Source organism: Nansenia antarctica (assembly GCF_963989245.1).
Source record: "Nansenia antarctica genome assembly, chromosome: 19".
NCBI lineage: Eukaryota > Metazoa > Chordata > Actinopteri > Argentiniformes > Microstomatidae > Nansenia > Nansenia antarctica.
The window spans coordinates 16563772-16577692 of NC_137692.1; the positions used below are offsets into that span (position 1 = coordinate 16563772).

At 42.1% G+C, this 13921-nt stretch overlaps 1 protein-coding gene across 1 annotated transcript in view; it reads right to left on the reverse strand.

Moving 5' to 3' along the window:
• Positions 1-13226, reverse strand: part of meis1b (Meis homeobox 1 b) — a 75967-nt gene extending 62741 nt beyond the window's left edge. Inside the window, 6 exon segments of the mRNA XM_080549223.1 lie at positions 7782-7928; positions 8928-8978; positions 9573-9623; positions 9908-10049; positions 11319-11536; positions 13189-13226. Coding sequence (XP_080405349.1) covers positions 7782-7928; positions 8928-8978; positions 9573-9623; positions 9908-10049; positions 11319-11536; positions 13189-13200 — 621 coding nt within the window. The 5' untranslated portion in view covers positions 13201-13226.
• Positions 13227-13921: the final 695 nt, after the last annotated feature.

Consider the following 13921-nt stretch of genomic DNA (forward strand, 5'->3'; position numbering starts at 1 on the left):
ACTCTGCCAAAAACACACACACACGCACACACACTCACACACACGCATACACACACGCTGTAATCACACAACCACCCCCGTTGCCACATACACCTTACAATAACAAAACTACTCAATGCAGAGGCCATGTTTGAAAATCGGAAATATTTCAAACAGATACATACGAAGAGAGGTATAGGAGAGTGGAATCAGGGGGGAGAGAGAGAGAGAGAGAGAGAGAGAGAGAGAGAGAGAGAGAGAGAGAGAGAGAGAGAGAGAGAGAGAGAGAGAGAGAGAGAGACAGAGAGAGAGAGAGGAGAGAGAGAGAGAGAGAGAGAGAGAGAGCGAGAGAGAGAGAAAGAGAGAGAGAGAGAGAGAGAGAGAGAGAGAGAGAGAGAGAGAGAAATAGTGAGAGAGTAGGAAGCTGGAGAGAATACTGTTGGTGGATGGTGGTGGCAGCTACACTGGAGAAAGAATCTGTCCCACTGCACACAACAACACACTTGATATATTCACTGTCCCCTTAATGAGCTGCCATGGATTTATTCTGTCCCCCCCCCCCCCGTCTCTCTCTCTCTCTGACTTCCTTTCTTCACTCTATCCCACTTCTATCCCTCGTCCGGCTCTCTCTCTTCTTCTCCTTCTCTCTTTATCCCCACCTCTCTCTCTCTCTCTCTCTCCCCCCCGCCCCATGTTTTTTTCTCTCTCTCTCTCTCTCTCTCCAGTTGCTGGATGTAGATTAATTCAATGCTTAATTGTTTAGTAAATTCAATTTTCCAGATTCTATTCTGCGTAGCTTTAGCTAAAGTTCTTAAATCTGCCGCGCTGAGCCTAGGGAGCACTGTTTGTTATCTGTGCATACCTTTTTTTTTTCATTACCATTTTTCTTCTCTCCGCCACACTAATTCGCCATGAAAAGATTTTCCTTGCTGGAAATTCTGATTCCACTATGATCGGTGAGGCATTCCAATTCAATGCATTCTCATTGTGCCAGCGTCTTAGATGCAAGGGGGCTTCCCGTTCTCTCCCCGAGCCAGCCCCATATTATACATGCGCTCATGCAAGAAATGTTGCCTTGCCAATTCATTTACAATCATAAAGAAAATGGTTAAGGCTGTCCTGCTTTGCCCCCCCCTGTCTCTGAGTTATCTTTCCTGATTATATGGATATTTACATTCTCACCTCGCGAGTGTTTGTGAGAAATAATAATCATATGTGCATACTGTGCAGACATAAAGATAGAGAGCATAAAATAGCCCCCCCACATGCATTCTCAGACTTGGATACATCTGAATCAAAGCTGACAGTCAATACTACTCCATCCCCCAGAATGCTTTGTTGCGCTTGCTTTGTTTGTTGTTTTTTTCCATTAACACTACAGTTGACCTTACGACCGAGGAGGTTTTGAGAAAAGTTTGGGTCTACAGGAATGAGGAATGTCACGTGTGGCAAGAGTTAGAAAGGCTCTCCTCATTCTGATGCAAAAAAAACACACTATTGACATCGTTTTTATTCTCTCACACACCTGAATTCTGATGGAGTGATAAGAGAGAGCCTAAAAGAGTGTCCATTGTAACCGTATGTTTGTTGTTCTTCCTCCCGTAGCTAGATAAAGCTAGGATCTGTTTGACTGATAAGCTAACAGATAAACTGCCTTTCCAACTGCGTGATCCCCTTTCCTCTACTCTCTCCTCCCCTCGAAAAAACCTCACAATGCAATATTAGTGCATACACAAATGAAAAGAGGTGATAATGGTATGCACAGCACAAAAAAAGAAGAAAGGGAGAAAGCAAAAGACTCCCCCTCCCCTGTTCCACGCTCCCCGTCAACCTCAACTCTCACAATGGACAAGCAGAAATAACCTTATAATTGCTAAGGGGGAGAGAAATCTAACTGGATTTGGTCTCTTGAGCGAGTGGTGAAGTATATCTGTGTTGAATAGCCTTCAGGTGCTTTTCTTCCTTTCAAACTGGCGGGGTAACCTTACGAACACAACCACCATAATTACACATTTTCCTTAATTACCACAGGCTTTTAGGTTACTGTCTATGTCGACGCTATTACAGAGATGACAAGGGGATTGACAATTGACTTTTTCCACTTGCATTGGCAGCAGAAGTCGTGTTTACCGTTCGTGAGCTAACACCAAACGAAAACACCCCTCTCAAGTGCTCGGCGCAAATCGAATCCCAAACCAAACAGTTTACTTCTCATAACACTGCTGCCAATGAAGAAGTAGTCAGTATAATGATACATTTTGTGTAGTTTTTTTTTTTAGCCTAGCTTAGTGAGCGTCGCGCTACAGTGGGATGTTCTTGTTGAGTCCCTTGGGGACCTGTGTTTGTGACAGTCCTATTGTCGGAAAGTCACAGGGGTTTAAGAGGGGAAGAAACATTCCATTAGCTAAGTACACATGTGTTAAGATAGGTTTGTGTTTACTTATCCAAAGAAACCACTGAGCCAGAGATACAGCCACCCCATCATAAGCCAAGCAAGACAAAAACAAACAAATACATGAAGCACTTTCTATCAACTTTCAATAAACAAGCCATTATAAACGCTTATAATACTAGCTTATACATGTGTATGAATGTTTGTACATACACTAGTACTAATACATACTGTAAACATGCTTACTAATTTTCTTACAACGTTAGTGTAAAGTGTTAACTCCCCGAACCATTCTAAGCAGTCTTTCAGCATAATAGGCTATATTTTCAATAGTTGCGTAGAGTTAGTTTGTTTGATATTTATTAAACTGTCCACCGAGATTCATATTCTTTGAAGTCCCTCTGGACCTGATTTGCTTAATCAGAATCATCCCCACTTGCTATTCCACGACTATAATGCAGAGAGGAGAAGAAACACATGGGTCACATGATCATAGTCTTTGTATCACTTGTTGAATCCTCAACAGCGCTCCACATTCACTCCAAATGGAAAACCAGTAGGGGAGGAAGGCAGTAGGGAGGGGGGGGGTAAGACCTCCTCTTTTCAACAACAAAGGCTACTACTACTACGAACAATCAGTCCAATAATTGAACGTTTTTATCAGGAACAGTAAGAGTAAGTAGGAAGGTGCACCTGGCTCCCTGTAATCTGATGCATACTCCAGCCAGCAGCAGATATGGATTAGCTATACAACATACTGTTTAAAAAAAGACTAGCTGACCAGGTCAGGATATCTATTGAGTCAAAAGTCACACACGTGGGTAGAGGTGGGAGGGGAGGGGGGGGGGGTGCCACCCTTTTGACCGTGTGAGCTCCCTAAACTAATACTGATGGATCCGAATGACCTGTGCCAATTGACAGTGGCCAATTGAGAGAAGATACCATGACAGAGTACACAAGTACTGTGAGTACTGTGGCCCATCTGAGATCACAACAGAACCTTCTTAGGAGTCTACCTACAGGGCATGCTGCTGTTCACCTCTATTACTAAATGATCCCTGACCCAGTTTGTTTATTTCACTTCACTATGTATTCAAGCCACAACACACGCATCGTTCGCAATACTCAAAACCTTATCCCAATCTAATTCCTCAAGCAAATGCATTTTGCCTGTATCATCTTACTGTATCACTTAAACAACAATCCAAAACACTATATATGATCCACTGAGCATTTTTAATCATTTCAGAAGAACCACCCCCAGACCAACAAACAAACAACAACAACAACAACAACAACAAAAACATGGAGTATTTCAATTATTCCCATCCCACTTCAGACTTGCATGGGCACAATCCAGGAGTGGAAAAGGGGGCTCTTGAGACTTTTAGAGTGAGTCCTCAGCGCTATTAGTAGAGCCCCGTGCTACAGAGGAGAGCTCAAGCTCTAGGAGTTCATTAGCAAATTGCTTCGCCCCTCCTCCTCGCCCCTCCTCGTGCTCTCCGTGCAATTAAAGACAACTGTGCAAACGCGGCGGCGGAGGATGGAAATACCTCCCACTTCTTCTTTGCTCAGAAAGGCCTCAGAGTGGGCGAGCATGTGTGCCAGGCAAATACGCAACCGGCCAGGGCAACAACAGCCAACTCATCACAACACTGGGAGAAGTTAAGCCCTGTTTGTAGGAGCATGTATACTGCATAACTATGAGACAAGTTTGAGTCTTGAATTAACTTAAGAGCTAGGACTGTTGTAGGCCTATACTGCTGTTAACAGTTTTGATGGTGTCAATTGCATCTGCGAGTAATGTCGCCGGCAACAATGCAAAACATGTTTTTGCGTTCTAGATATATAAAGTATTCTACAGTATAAACTTTCAGAAAACTATACCAAGCATTGAGGGACGTTAACTCTTAAAGACCTGAATCAAGCAACTTTTTTTGGGATGCTTAAGTTCTCAGGCCTTTCATGTAACCTACAATTTCAGTCTGCGAAGTGAAAAAAAAAGAGGTAAATGTGGTCCAAATTAGGTAAATATAGTTCTCTAGGGAGAGGGAGAGAAAGGGTTAAGGCAAGCCTGTGCATGGGGCTAACCAGTCACTCCACTCTCATAGCACCTGAGGGGGGGGGGGGGTGCTGCGTTTATCAACCCGGCCTGAAGTACACACACACAGCGGTGAGCCCAAACTGGCTCGGCCGCATTCACAAGCCGGCGCAGAGCCTCCCTGACTCTTTCACCTCTCAGCTATGCTCCGCTCCCTCTGAGGGGAGGCGCCCAAACGTCCCTCGCTACTTACAGAGAGAGAGAGAGAGAGAGAGAGACAGAGAGAGAGAGAGAGAGAGAGAGAGAGAGAGAGAGAGAGAGAGAGAGAGAGAGAGAGAGAGAGAGAGAGAGAGATACTTTCATGCTTAAAGGGAGACTAGCAAAACAATACGGGAGGGAAAGATGGAGGAGTAGGAACATTATTGATTCGACGCTTGGGTGCACAAGACGGCCAAGAGAGTCTGAAAGCGATGGACCTTCGAGTCTAATAGATTCAAAGTTTAAAAAAAAAAAAAAAAAAAAAAAAAAAACGGAAGATTTATTTTTGTGCTACAGTCGCCTCGCCGGAATAAATTGGTTTATGAATAAATGAGCCTGCCGTTCTGCCTCTTGTCTTGTTAACATTGTTCTTTGTGCAAATTCTCAACATTTTCTTTTTCCAGTCCAATTCAACTTCATGCCCGAGGGCATATATTAAAAATACATATGGAACGAGATTAATGCACACACGACGCAAATTCGTTAAGGATGTCACCGCCTAACAGCCGCAGACCCATAACATAAGATGTCACACAAGAAATACCCAAATATGAAAATACACATGTTCACCATGTAAAGTGATAAGTGCAAGGTAATTTAACTGACAATGTATCCGGGCGTAAAAGTCTTCCTCACTTCTCAGTGCATGCGTTTCTGCATTAGTTAATTGCTGTTCATAGACACAGGGCATTGTATAATAGCATTGTTGAAATATCACATGGCTATTCCAATTCTGTCAAAAAAGTGTGCAGACTTGCACTTTCACGTGAGGTAGGCTTATAGCCCTTCACACCGTAAACATACAGTCCTATATTAGCCTCAATATTTAGGCTACATATAGGACCATCATTAGATTAAAATAGGGCATGTCTTCATCTTAAAGTCAATTAAAGATCCGAATCAGTGCCCCGAGCACAACATAATTTGCTTCATATACCTAGAAACCCAAGGGTTTTAACGCAGTCTAAATGTCTATGCTTCTATCTCTCAAACTATCTATGCAGAAACTTCTTATATGACAATTGCCTCCCTGAGGAAACACTTAAATGCACAATTGGCATCATGTTATTTAATTCTGCTTTTGGATTAAATGAAGTATTATCTTCCAGGGCGATCTTGTCATTAGCATAATCATAGGGGCTGGGTGGGAGGGAGGGAGGGAGCAGGCGGGGGGGGGGGGGTCGTTCCATTTTGGGGGTCCCAGATCGCCCATGAATGGCGCTGGTAGCCCGGCCATTCACCTCGGAACATTAAAGCTGGTGGCTGACGCTCTCTCCGGTGCTCCAGTCGGCCACTCAACCATATGGAAGTCCACGGATTTAAATTATTTAGCCTAATCGCTTCATTACTTTTTATGTCGGCCCTATCCTGCTAATCCCTTTAATTTGGACACTTTTTTTTTCTTTCTTTTTTTTTCTCATTGGTAATTCGGTAGGCTATCCATATCCAATGCCTCTCATGATGCATTTTTTTTTTTTTTTTTTTTTTAAACCTAAAGATAATTTGAAAGTATAGTTTGTTAAGTGAAAAGCAGTGTCTGCATTTACAAAATGAGCCGCACTATTAATGGCATAAAATAAAATCCACTGCGTAAAGATTTGCATAATCCTAATCATCATTGGATGTTATCCTTATTTAACGGCACTATGGACCATTAGGGGTCATACCTGCGCGCGCACTTCAACGTCCCTCGAGTGCAAATATTCACTGGAGCACATAATAAAGGCTGTGGTTATCTCTGATATCGCCTCTGCATGCCGCGATTCACAAAAGGAAACATTTCTCTAATCTACCTTTAATACCCCATTGCCTTATTGCTCTCAAACATAAACAGTCTCGATGCCATTGAGATCGCATGGCCGTCGCGCTTTGAGCAAAGAACGGTCCCAGATAAGCAATGTGCGCTCATGTCTAAGGACAAATAGAGAGAGACACGTAATGAACCGTGAACTTACAGCAGGGAATCCAAGTCACCTAACCCAACAATCCCTCTCCAGCGAGATATCGTGACGTTAGAATGAGAAGGTTCTATCTCCGTTTAGAATGAGAAGGTTCTATCTCCGTTTAGAATGATACGGTTCTATCTCCGTTTAGAATGAGAAGGTTCTATCTCCGTTTAGGGCAGTTCAGAGATATTGAGCGTCAAAGTTTTTACATTCCATTATGTTTGGTGAGATGGAACCTTTGTATTTGATTAATTACTAACTCAAAAATGTCAACATTTTAAAGAATAACACCACACAGGCATTAATAAACACCAAATGGATCAGATTATGTAAAAAAACTCAATTTTGACAAAAATTGAGATAGAACCTTATAATTCTAACGTCACGATATGACGACTAGTATGGCCTCCACTCTATGTGTCCGCGCTATAATAGAAATGTACTGATAACGTTTCGTTTTGATTAAAAAACAGAGAGGAGGGGACAGGAGAAAGGGGAAGAGGGTCTAAATTAAAATCGACACGAAACAGGTCAAGTTTATGGCGATGCTTTTCTCCAGCTAATCTTCCCAGGTCGGTTCCGGGATCAACCCTTAATGGGCCAATAATGGCAACATTATTCCGAAAATTTTCATTCCGAGGGAATCTAAAACGGCCTTAATCATATGCAAATAACAGAGAGAGAGAGAGAGAGAGAGAGAGAGAGAGAGAGAGAGAGAGAGAGAGAGAGAGAGAGAGAGAGAGAGAGAGAGAGAGAGAGAGAGAGAGAGAGGGAGAGAGAGGGGGAGAGAGAGAGAGAGGGGGGGAGAGAGGGAGAGAGGGAGAGAGAGAGAGGGAGGGAGAGAGGGAGAGAGAGGGAGAAAGAGAGAGAGAGAGGGAGGAGAGAGAGAGAGAGAGAGAGGGAGAGGGAGAGAGAGAGAGGGAGAGAGAGAGAGAGAGGGAGAGAGAGAGAGAGGGAGGGAGAGAGAGGGAGAGAGAGAGAGGGGAGAGGGAGAGAGAGGGAGAGAGAAGGTGGGAGGGAGAGAGAGAGGGAGAGAGGAGAGAGAGAGAGAGAGAGAGGGTGGGAGAGAGGGAGAGAGAGAGAGAGAGAGAGAGAGAGGGAGGGAGAGAGGGAGTCTCAGGGAGAGAGAGAGAGAGAGTGGGAGGTAGATAGAGACCTTGCTTACCTGATCAGGAGGCCCCGATGATCTCGTGATTTCTTCGCTGTCTGATTTGGACCCGCCGTCCCTGTCGTCTATGACCAAGTCGATGGGCATCTTGCCCTTCAAGCAGCTGATGTAACGGTGACAGAAATTGTCACAAAGTTCGTGTACCTATATAGACAAACATAAAGAGGGGGGGCGCGACTATCACAAAAAGGTAGACCCCTACATCAGAGAGAGTATTGACAATGTGCAACCACAACACGTGAGCTCAGAATGATAATGTTCTATCTCCGTTTAGAATGATAAGGTTCTATCTCCGTTTAGGGCAGTTCAGAGATATTGAGCGTCAAAGTTTTTACATTCCATTATGTTTTATGAGATGGAACCCTTTGTATTTTATGAATTACTAACTCAAAAATGTCAACATTTAAAAAAAATAATACCACACAGGCATTAATAAACACCTAATGGATCAGATTATGTAAAAAAAAAAAAAAACTCAATTTTGACAAAAATGGAGATAGAACCTTATACTTCTAACGTCACCAACACCCATTTGGCCCGAAATGGTTTGAGGTCTTGCAACTTTTATGTTCCTTTCAAAATAGAGATATCGGCGAAAATTGACAGTGACAAGAGGATTCACGGGCTACAACGATACTCAACACCCGTGTTAAATTCATCAGTGCCCTGGGTTGTGCATGGCCATTAGAGTGTGACCCACTTGACTGACATTTAAGGTATAAGCTGTTTAATTACAACCGACCCACTCGCTAACATGCGTGCTAAGCTGACGAATAACATAAACGGATACGATCGCTGGTAATATATTGCCTATATCCTAGCTAAAACCCTAACTGACCTCAGCTATCGCGATGCATGGCCTTTCCAAAAAGAGCGTTCATAAAAAGTTATACATTTTATTCACCTTGCATCAAGTTTTCCACCACAAATAAACGTCATTAGAACCTGCAGAGAGATGTGGGTGCAGAGATATCCGTTCTGGTTGTAGCAGCTTGCATCGTGATTAAAACGTGGAAGAGAAATATAGGCCCCGTGATTGATTTTGACACTAATTATAACCGACTAGAAAAAATACATTTATGCAAATGTACGCCGTGGGTCTGAAGTGCGTCGCTGGTCAGCAAATGTTGAGGGAATTATTACCTTCTCCAACTCCAGAAGATGAAATCGTAAAACTTGTATGGCTTGAATCATCTGGAAAAAAGATGGAATAATAATAAAAAAGCCGAGCTTCAACTCTAATAATATGAAACAGACACATTATTCTTGATAAAAACTAACTACAGTGGAAATTATCAATGTTAATGGATTTTATTTAGAGCTGATATTAAACTTCAACATTCTTACAATATTAAAATATGACCATGCATTTGTGCAGCAGGCCTATTATTACGCGCGCGTAAAAATAGGCCCATGGCACAAGAGTCAAGGATAGTATTAACTAAGTAATGAGAAAAAAATCTACTTTGCGATAACGGTGTAAGTCATGGGTCTAGAAAACATTAGCATAACAACTTTTCATTGCAGAAAAGTAGTTCCAGGGCTTCTGACAGCGCTCTAATGGCGGCCCTCGGAAGACGGTTATCTGCCGTGACAACCGGGGGCTATCATGCAATCAAACAATCCGATATAAGGAACATTTAACCTCGAATCCTTCAAAAAAAACTTTTCAACAACAAACAGCGTCTCATGCTCAGAGAAAAGCACCGTGACAAAACACGCAGGGAAGCACTGATATGTGAAGTCCTTTTTATAGCCATTGTATAATCAAATCAATGTTTATCTTACCAGATTATCCAGCTCTGGATTCGATGAAAATAACGGCTTTTCTGCCCGAATCTAAAAGCACAACATTATGAAAAAACCTCAATACTTTGAAGAATTGTTGCATTTCCAAGAGAGAAAAGTATAGTCAATGACAGTATTCACCAGCTGGGATATGAAAACATCAACTAGTTCTATTATTATTCTGAGGGGATATTTGTGATCTAAAAACAATGCATCCTTTTAGACGTTTTCAATACATAGTACAACTAACGTTTACACCACCGACATATGTACAGAAGTGGATCTTTCAAACTTGGATACAGATCGCATGCGTAATAACATGTTTTTTTTCTGACCTGTTTTGCAAACACTGCTATATCTTCATTGAAAGATTCCGATGAACAAACGTCGCCTCCCGCCACCCCGGGCTCTCTGGGCGTGCAAGTTGCTAATTCACATTTCTCAAAAATCAGTGCAAGCAAGGGGAAGAGGGGGTGCCTGGAATCAAACACAATAGCAAATGTCACCAGAGTAAACAGCGTTGGGGTCAAGACTACTCTGGGCTACAGATTTACCCAACCAGCTATACTCTCAACAACTCGCCCGTGGGGACGACAGGCTATGTTGTTGCAGAGACTTATATGACTTGGTATATAATAATAATTATTATTATTGACACTAATATTTGCCGATAGGTCTAATTGTTGGAGTTCATGCACAGTCGGCATTAGATTCTAGCCTAGACATCCACTTTGACCTTTGTCTGTCAGAGCATCAAGAGTTTAATTATGCACATTCATTGTCTGTCTGATTTTAGTCACATTTGTAAGTCGAGGATGTGAAAATGTAAATGTATAGTCTATAAAGCCTATAGGAAAAGCTCCTACGGTTCTCCTACGGCACTCGCCAAGCTCCTACGGTTAAACACAGACAAGTGTAAAGTCAAATTATTTTTGACATGTTCAGCCACCGTACAGACACCATGCTTTGGAATGTAAATGAACTCATCTAACATCACTGCAGTGTGCATATTTAATTTCTGTATATAACTCAAACTTTCAATTAGCAATAACATTAACATTGCGCATTTATTCATAGGAATCTGCACGTATCGCTCACGGAGACAATAACCCATAGCCTATAGTGTAAATAGAATATGATTTGTTTATGTTTAACATAATAGACAATGTGCATAAAGAGTTGCTATTTGTATTGGGGTGAACATCCTTTGTGTTGCTTTATTGGTTTAAGAGAAGATCAAGCTTTTGAAAAGTTTCTTTACAAAGCAAATACAATAACAGTGTGTGGAACGTTGTTTATATAACGATAAACATACTTTTAGCGTTGTTTGTCTGAAATGTATTGACAAACACTGTTCAATAACATTTTCAGGGCACAAGGTGAGCTTAGAATTATAAGGTTCTATCTCCGTTTAGGGCAGTTCAGAGATATCGAGCGTCAAAGTTTTTACATTCCATTATGTTTAGTGAGATGGAACCTTTGTATTTTATTAATTACTAACTCAAAAATTACAAAAACTCAAAAAGTAATGCCACACAGGCATTAATAAACACCTAATGGATCAGATTATGTAAAAAAACTCAATTTTTACAAAAATGGAGATAGAACCTTATAATTCTAACGTCACGACAAGCTAACTTTTCTGTTTTTCCTTAACCCTTCCTCCTAACACCGAGTGGGAACTTCGGGAAATATAGGGAAAAGCAACAACCCATGAGATATATGAATTCAACAATATGCTCCTACCCGTATATCTGGTCTTTATCTCTCTTGAGAGCGTCGTTGACGGAGCCCCCCATGCTCGGCGGCATGGCGTTAGTGTGGCCCGTGTGGGGGTACTGGTGCGAGTGCAACTGGGGCCCGTGGTTGAGGTGGACTGCCTGCATGGACCTGGCGCCGTGCGGGTCGTACATGGTGGTCGGGATGCCCACTCCGTCCATCCCGTAATGGGGCAAATCTTCGTACTGCACACAGCAAACACATTGCAGTATCCAGTGAATAGTGGTTTAAAGACTTTAAAACAATGTCAACATGACTAAATAACATTGAAAGTTGTAGAGTCACTGATAGTATCCCAAAGGTATTTGCTAACAACTGAAGGCCTGTGTAGAATAGTATGCTTGTTATACCACAATAATACATTGCAGTAAAAACAAGCCTCTTAAAATACAATTATCATAAAATTCCCTGTTTCCAAATAGCAAAACAAAAATAAAGCATGTGTCCTAAAACTGGTGAAAGTGTGCAGGCCTATGGGCTAAGTATCTTGGGCACATTAAAAAGCAGACGGGTTTGCATACACATTGGGAAAACATAATCCAGTCTACTTATTGCAGTGTTTTCTGAGTATCATGTAATTGTGCAATAGTGGTTAACATGTTATTAAGCTATACACCCCGAGTAGCCTATACTATAATTGATATATTTAACAAACGCAATTTATTGGGTTATACAAAAAAACCTTTTACATGATAATTTGAAACAAACCATTTGTAGTTATTTGCATATGTTGCCCATGAATTACAACTAAATATGTGTTTTAATGTGTGTGTTATGCATTTTATATAGATGTACAGCATTGTAACAGGTTGACTAAAACATAGAATAACAGATATATGGGGGCTGTTTATTTAACAAATTAACGACGGCTTTTAATTATTCATACTGCCCTCTGAGAGTGACAGAGAGAGCAGCCTTATATTGATGAGAATGATAGGCAAAGGCGTTAACACGTACAACTAGCGTTGCGTTAACACAACCCTAACATTTACACCCTAAAACTGAAGAGGTGGCAAGAAAACAGCGTGATACCCCTCTGATGGCACACTAACTAACAAACGGTCCCGGACTCCCATAGAAGTGATGTGATCTCTCCTTTACAATTGTTTACATTTCATTTAGATATCATAAGGTCCTGTCACCTACTCGAGTAGTCTGGAAGCATATGAATCAGAGCATATGTCATCACACTAAAATGTGCTTCACTAAAAAATACTAAATAATTTAAACGTTATTACTCTGTAACAAAGTAAATGTGAGGATGAGATTATAAATTCATTAATAGGCCTACAGATCTTAAATATACTTTAGGGTTAGGCCATATATTACACATACACACACACACACACACACACACACACACACACACACACACACACACACACACACACACACACACACACACACACACACACACACACACACACACACACACACAAACATGGAATGAAACATGTTTCAAGATATTGAAAGTATTTCAATTCGTCTATAGAACTACTAGAGAGGTTAGTATGGTCTCATCGCTCCATATTTCGCTTCCAATAAATGGCCTGTCATAAATAATTTAAAAAAAGAAAAAACAGCAGATATGATCATACTGCTGGGTGTCCCAAGCCGGGCGTTGCTTCGTAAAGCAAATATGCGCGTCGTCCGTGCGTAATATTCATATAAAGCATGGAATTATGAAAAACATGGAATGATGTCCCCTGTGCCATGAAGCCCAGAGAAAGTTTCTGAGCGTCTGTCAGTAAGCCACGTTACAATGTTTCAGGCTTGCATGATTCATTCTACCCCAGTAGAGTTACTCAAACTTTTCTTTTCGGGACAGCCTACGTACCCGCTGCGCCATAGCCCCAGTGCTTACTCCCTCTTCTGTGTTTTTGCTTCAGATATATCCCCTATGAGGCCAGGGTGAAAACGCGCAAATTCCAAAATTGCGAGATCGTGGAAACACAAAATCCGTATTTTCTTTCCAGAGAGCGACGAAGCCAGAGCCCCTTCAGCTCAACTTCAACCCAAAGCACGGCGCAATGGGTCCTTAGCTATCCCCAGGACAGCGATCGGGACGAGGGTCTTCTCCAAAACCAGTATGAAAATACCCCTCAAAGAAAACGAGCGGGTCTCATGGCTTTTTGGTGCCACTCCAACTGTCAATCAAACGCCAGGCTTGTCAAAGTAGCGAATGAATGATGATCCGAGGCGCGCTTCCACGGGTGCGATCGCACACCTAATGTTAATAGTCAAATGCAGTAATGCACACACGAAAATGAAGCTCTCTCGTTTTCTTTTATCACTCTCGGGCTCCTGGAGTTGATTTTTATGCACAAGCCTCTCTAACGGAGATCCTCAAGAGGGAGGTGGGGTGATAATTCTGGCTTAGGTCTTTTCTTAAAGGAGCCACGATCACGATCGGTGCTGTGAGCCGATGTACGAGGAGTGTGTGTGGATCTGGACCAGCGCTCTGCTGAAACCCGGAAGTAGTGGTGGCCATAACGGGTCGCGTCTTACACAATGCGATGGGCCACATCAAGTGGCGCAGAGAGGAGGGGGGTGACGTGGGTGGGTGGGAC